At 37.7% G+C, this 6,000-nt stretch overlaps 1 protein-coding gene across 1 annotated transcript; it reads right to left on the bottom strand.

The window, feature by feature from the left end:
• Positions 1 to 1,677: 1,677 nt before the first annotated feature.
• Positions 1,678 to 3,810, bottom strand: LOC108914014. The gene has a single exon (XM_018719704.1). The coding sequence runs from the start codon at positions 3,808 to 3,810 to the stop codon at positions 1,678 to 1,680; it is 2,133 nt and encodes a 710-aa protein (XP_018575220.1).
• Positions 3,811 to 6,000: the final 2,190 nt, after the last annotated feature.

Genomic DNA, 6,000 nt, shown 5'->3' with positions numbered 1-6,000 from the left:
GAGAAAAATTGTGATAGGGCCAGTCCGTTTCTGGACACCTGATAATAGCAAAAAGTTGATTTTAGCATCAAATCGTAGAGCTCCATGTGTAATACAACGTACGAAAATTTTATTAAAATATACAGGGTGGTTTCAAAGTTATAACCCTAAACGTTAATTTCTAGGTACCCCTTTGACCCCCCATAACTCCGTTAGGGGGCACATTAGGAAAAAAAATTATAGGAAGGACTAGTTTTATTTTGTGCTCCCCTATACACTCCCGAGAGATTAGGAGGTACTTACCGGACACCCTGTATACGAACCGCACCATGACTTTCAGCGCATCGTATGGAGAAACAACCCCAAAGAAGAAATATCACACTACCGGCTTAATACTATAACACATGGTACATCCAGCGCATCATTTCTGGCAACGCCCACATTACACCAAATAGGGCTAAATTGTCAAAAGGACTATCCAAATGCAAGTATAGTCATAAAAAATGATTTTTAAATGGATGATTTAATTACCGGTTTATGTACGTTATCAGAAGGAATACAGTTAAAAACACAAGTAGAATCTATTTTATCGAAGCCAGGATTTACACTTAGAAAGTGAATGTCTACACACAAACACACGCACACACACAGCCACACACGCACACACACAGCCACACACGCACACGCGCGCGCACACACACACTGTTAGGAATTTAGATTAGGTTACGTTAGTAGTTTTTGTTAGAAAAATAAGAAAAAACCGAGTAGGTATGTAAAAATGATCATGTCATGTCAAAGTAAAGAAAACGTCATTGGAAATAAAGTATTGTTCTTATCACCGTGTTACCTCTTTATGCAAATAGAAAAGGAGACCGTCGAAGGCAGTTAACGACGGGTAGTTGTTTGGTGTCTCAATATAGTTTACGGTCGCCATAAACTATGTCGAGACACCATTTCAGACCGAGTACAGGAGCAAACGCTTCTTTCTCGTGTTCTTTTCGAGAGTGCTCCCACCCTCTGAGTTCAACTTTACCCTGTTTCATTATCATTGTAGCTTCTTGAATGAACTGCATCAAACTGGTCTCATCCGGAACACTGGTGATACAATTATCCACATAAAAACTTTTTGACAATTTAACTACAGAGTCTACTGTATAGGGAGTATCAGTTTTTGTACACATTTCCAGACAACGGTCAAAATGATATTCAATAGTTTTTCCCAACAAAAAAGGGCTACAGTTAACTCCAAACACAACTCGTCTGTGTCGATAAGTTTTTTCTTTTCCGTCTGGCCCTACCCTTAAAAATCTGAGAAAATCTCTATCGCTGGGATGGATACTGATTTGAAGAAAGGCTTTCTTGATATCTGAAGTGACACCTATTTGATTTTCTCTGAATCTCAACAGTGTCGAAGGAATTTCTTCAATTAGATTTGGGCCCTTCTCTAGACAATCATTGATCGAAGGTGTTCCCTTTTCATGAGCAGACGCATCAAAAACAGGACGTATCTTGGTAGTACTTTCAGGTTTTACCACAGCCCTATGAGGCAAATAATGAACTGGTAAAACTCCTACATTATCTGCAAGCTCCTTTATGACCCATCGAGAGCCATTCTTGTAGAACCTGATCATACTTTTCCGTCATGTTTTCGTTCTCTAGTTTTCTAATAGTGGACTATAATCTCCTTTTTGCGAGGTTTTAATTATCTGGGAGTGGAGGGTGTCCGGCGATCCATGGCAGCCTGACTTCATACCTCCCCTGATTTATCTTCACAGTACGCAAAAAGAAATCCTTAGCATCATCGGCTAGCTCCTCCTTGGTTTTCCTTTCTGAAGGTTCGGTAATACCCAAAACATCAAGCCGCCATAATTCGGTGATGGATGCTTCTTTTATCAACAGGGGCAAGGTTGTTAATGCCAGGTTGGAATCTTCGATGTTCTCCGCAGTAGAAATTTTACCGATGAGAGTCCACCCCAGGCATGTCTTGGTAGCAACTAGTCCACATTTCAATTCTCTATAGTCACCACCATAGATTTTACTAGCCACATCTGCTCCAAGTAACAGTTCGATTGGTCCAGGTTCATTTACATCAGAAAGTTCAATATTCAAACTGCGAACTTCTTCCATCCAAGTACCATCGAAAACTGGTAAAATATCTGTACAAATAGCAGGCTGGTCAAGAACTTCAAATGTCAAAGAATAGCTATCCTTGCAAACAGTAACATCATAGCGATTGTGAATTTGTGTTATGGTTTTTCCGCCAAATAGACAATGGGCAATACTTTCTGTTCGTTTAGGTCTATATCCTAACTTCATGGCTGTAGATTTTAGAATATAGGACCTCTGGGACCCACTGTCGATTAAAACGCGTGAAACGCAAGACCTTTCTCTGACCCCTTTCAACTTTACCCTTAGAGTCTGTAAAAACACGTGATATCTAGTACAATTGGCAAGAGTCTGTTCCGTAACAGGATTTACATTGACCTCAACGGCTTTATTTGAAGGTAATTGTGGACACATAATTGGTACATGTGATCGCGAACAAATCACGCAGCATAGGCGCACGCGACACTTTTTTGCCATGTGACCTGACATAAGACACCGAAAACACGCTCGTTTATCTGTTAACTGTTTTTTCCGATCTTCTAAACTGATTTTACGCGCCTTCACGCAGTCCTGACTCTTATGCAGATTATTACAAAAAACGCATTTATTCGAGTCGCAGTTTACTAAATCTGTAGCCGAAGGTAACGCAACCCCAACTCTATCCATTTTTCTCTCGACCCTAGGCTTGGCACCGCCATGACCCGGTGATTGTCCTGCAGATAACCCAAAATTTTCTGAGACCAATGTAATTCTTTGTTCATTTTCGACTTCATTTTTTAAAAATTGCATTAGGTTTTCAAGTCGATTCTCTAAAGAAACTTCAACAAGAGACAATTGCCGGGGCAAATTCGTCGTGCTGCCAACCATTTGAACAGCTTGTGCAGTACGTTGCCAAACACGTAATAACTCTTGCGGCAAGCAAGACTCAATAAAGGGAAAAAGTAATGCGGAACATTTTTCTGAAGTTATGCCTAACGTTTCGAGTGACCTGATTTGTGTTTCGATTCTATCGTACAATGTACACAAATCCATCTTATCTTTCGAAACTGCATTATTTAAAATTAAGGTGAGAAGTTCCCTTACATAAAACTCAATTTGAAGATCTTCTCTCCCGAATCGTGATTGCATGCATTTTATGATTTTACTGTAATTTGCTCCAATCACAGGAAAATTTTCGACAAGCTGTCTAGCTCTAGAATTTGGTACAGTTGCTTGTAACAAATATTCAATTTTATCATGATTGTCAATTTCTGGGTCCTCGTGTACTTTTTTAAATTGTGCCCAAAAAGACAGCCAGTCTCTGATGTTGCCGTCATAGCGCTTAAATTCTATTTCAAGAAGTTTGAATTTTCGCTTTCTTAAATTTCCATTATCCATGACGGGCCCTGACATTATCGTGACGTGATCATGATCACCTTTTGCCTTGCTTCCCTGACATTTTTCCAATGTCATTCTTAAATCAGCATATCGCCTTTTATATGTGTCACAAGCTCCTACCTCATTCAGCAGTTCCTCTTCGGTAGCATCGTCTAACAGTAATTCATACAAATGGGCATCCAGCTCCTTCAAATCGTCGCAATTCTCGCGCAAAAGCTCCCATGTAACTTTAGCCTTTTGCAAATCTACAGTCTGCGCCGATAAAAGTTGTTCCAGTTCGTTTCCCAAACGTGTGAAAGCACCGCGAACTACAGCTCTACTCTTCTTTTTCCTATCCAATTCTGCCATGACTCACTGGAGGAATATCAACGTTTTCAATACACGAAACCCAAGGGGATAAACGTTGTATCGAGCTAAGTCTTTTGCGGTCGTATTTCTTACGAATATCTCGTCCTTTTTTATTAACCTCACTTATCACAAACAGAGTCCTGTCACGGTCGCCATAAACTATATCGAGACACCAAACAACTACCCGTCGTTAACTGCCTTCGACGGTCTCCTTTTCTATTTGCATAAAGAGGTAACACGGTGATAAGAACAATACTTTATTTCCAATGACGTTTTCTTTACTTTGACATGACATGATCATTTTTACATACCTACTCGGTTTTTTCTTATTTTTCTAACAAAAACTACTAACGTAACCTAATCTAAATTCCTAACACACACCCACCCACGCACGCACGCACGTACGCACGCACGCACACACACACACACACACACACACACCACAGATCCTTATAGTTTCCGAGAAAAAAAATATTAAAGTTGTAGTGCTTTCAATATTTAATAATATAATTTCATAGCTAGACAACTATAGTCTCTAGCGTTTCTCGTAATACGCATGGAGAGCCACGCGGCCTCAGCGACTGAGAACACTGAAATCCGACGTTTACAATAGGTTTTTAGTAGTTAGTGTCAAAAATGACTTGCTTGTATAACAACTTGGAGTTGGTGGATATCGTTTTAGTTTATGGTGAAGCAAGAGAATATTTTTATTATGGTGAAGCATTTGTGTTAGTTCATAGAAACTGAGTAAGACGGACCCAAATGTGTTTACACGTCGGTGGACAAAATTTTGAACAGTTGTTGTAACATCAGGTATGTCAAATTATTTTATTATTTAGAACCAATTTGAACAAAATCAGTTGAGTTTGCTGATATAAAATAGGTGCTATAAAATTCTATTTATCCTTTCCTTGCGAAATTCTTTCAAGTTTTTGCTCGTTTTTATCACTGTCGCCGTGACGGTCGCATTGCTCCAGGTCAGGTTTTACAGTGGACCAGTTTCCAGTGCAGTGCAGAAATGTATTTTTAAATAATTTTCGAATTGCCCTTTTTGATTTTTTCTTTCCAAAATTGTATTTGTAAGAGTCCCCTGTACATCCAGAATTTTTTTTTTTTTTATAAGTTCTGAATCACCCTGTATTTTATTGGTCCATTCGTCCATCGTATTATCATGTTTATCAGGAGTCAGCAGATCTGCAAGGTAAATAAATAGATGGTATCATGAAAAATCTAATAATAATCCCGCACATATAATTTCTCGTAGCATAAAACCAAATTAAATTAAACATTTAAAAATAAGGTGGTATGGCCCAGAAAACCTATCGCATGTGGTTTAAATCAATGCTTATTTCAAATTATTCAAGGAATAATTCAGATACATTTGAATTAAAAATAAATCATAGTAAGAACTTATTGGTTTGTATGGTTGATTATGATTTATTTAAAAAATTGTCAAGATTAAACAAATTAACACATTTTGCATATCGTTTGCGTTATATAAAAAACTGTATGTCAAATCATGATGCTCGTATAATAGGTTTTTTGAATCATGAGGAAATATCAAACAGTACTTTGTCACTTATAAAAATAGTTCAATCCCAGCGATTTCATGAAAATATTGAGCATATTAAAAGATTCAGAGTTAAAAGGAGTAGTAAATTCAATTCATTAAGTCCATTCCTTGATAACATTATTCGAGTTGGGAGAAGACTTAAGCATTCAGAATCATATGGTCAAAAACATCAAATATTATTGCCCAGTAAGCATCCATATACTCGTCTAATTATTCCATATTAGCACGAAAATACACTACATGAAGGTATTCAAATGACTAGCCAATTTTCGACAATAATATTGGCTAATAAATGGTAAAACTGAAGTAAAATCACTGATACGCAATTTTGTTCCAGGTTTTAAGGCTAAACCATTAACTATCGCTCAAAAAATAGGTGATTTATCTGATAAACGTGTTACACATTCACGACCATTTTCAAATTGTGGCATTGACTATGTGGGACCAGTATATATAAAAGATGGAAAAACCCGAAATCGAAAATCATAAAGGCATAGATTTGCATTTTTATATACTTGGCGACAGAAGCACAGAAATGTTTTTAAATGTTCTCAAGCGATTCCTTTCACAGCGCGGATTATGTAATCGTGTATTTTCAGATATTGCAACAAACTTTA

This window comes from Anoplophora glabripennis, unplaced genomic scaffold, assembly GCF_000390285.2.
Source record: "Anoplophora glabripennis isolate ALB-LARVAE unplaced genomic scaffold, Agla_2.0 scaffold1307, whole genome shotgun sequence".
Lineage (NCBI taxonomy): Eukaryota > Metazoa > Arthropoda > Insecta > Coleoptera > Cerambycidae > Anoplophora > Anoplophora glabripennis.
This window is presented reverse-complemented; position numbering and strand designations above follow the sequence as displayed.

Excerpts from the sequence above, each read along its gene's own strand:
- LOC108914014 (XM_018719704.1), bottom strand. The coding sequence starts at position 3,810 with ATGGCAGAATTGGATAGGAAAAAGAAGAGTAGAGCTGTAGTTCGCGGT.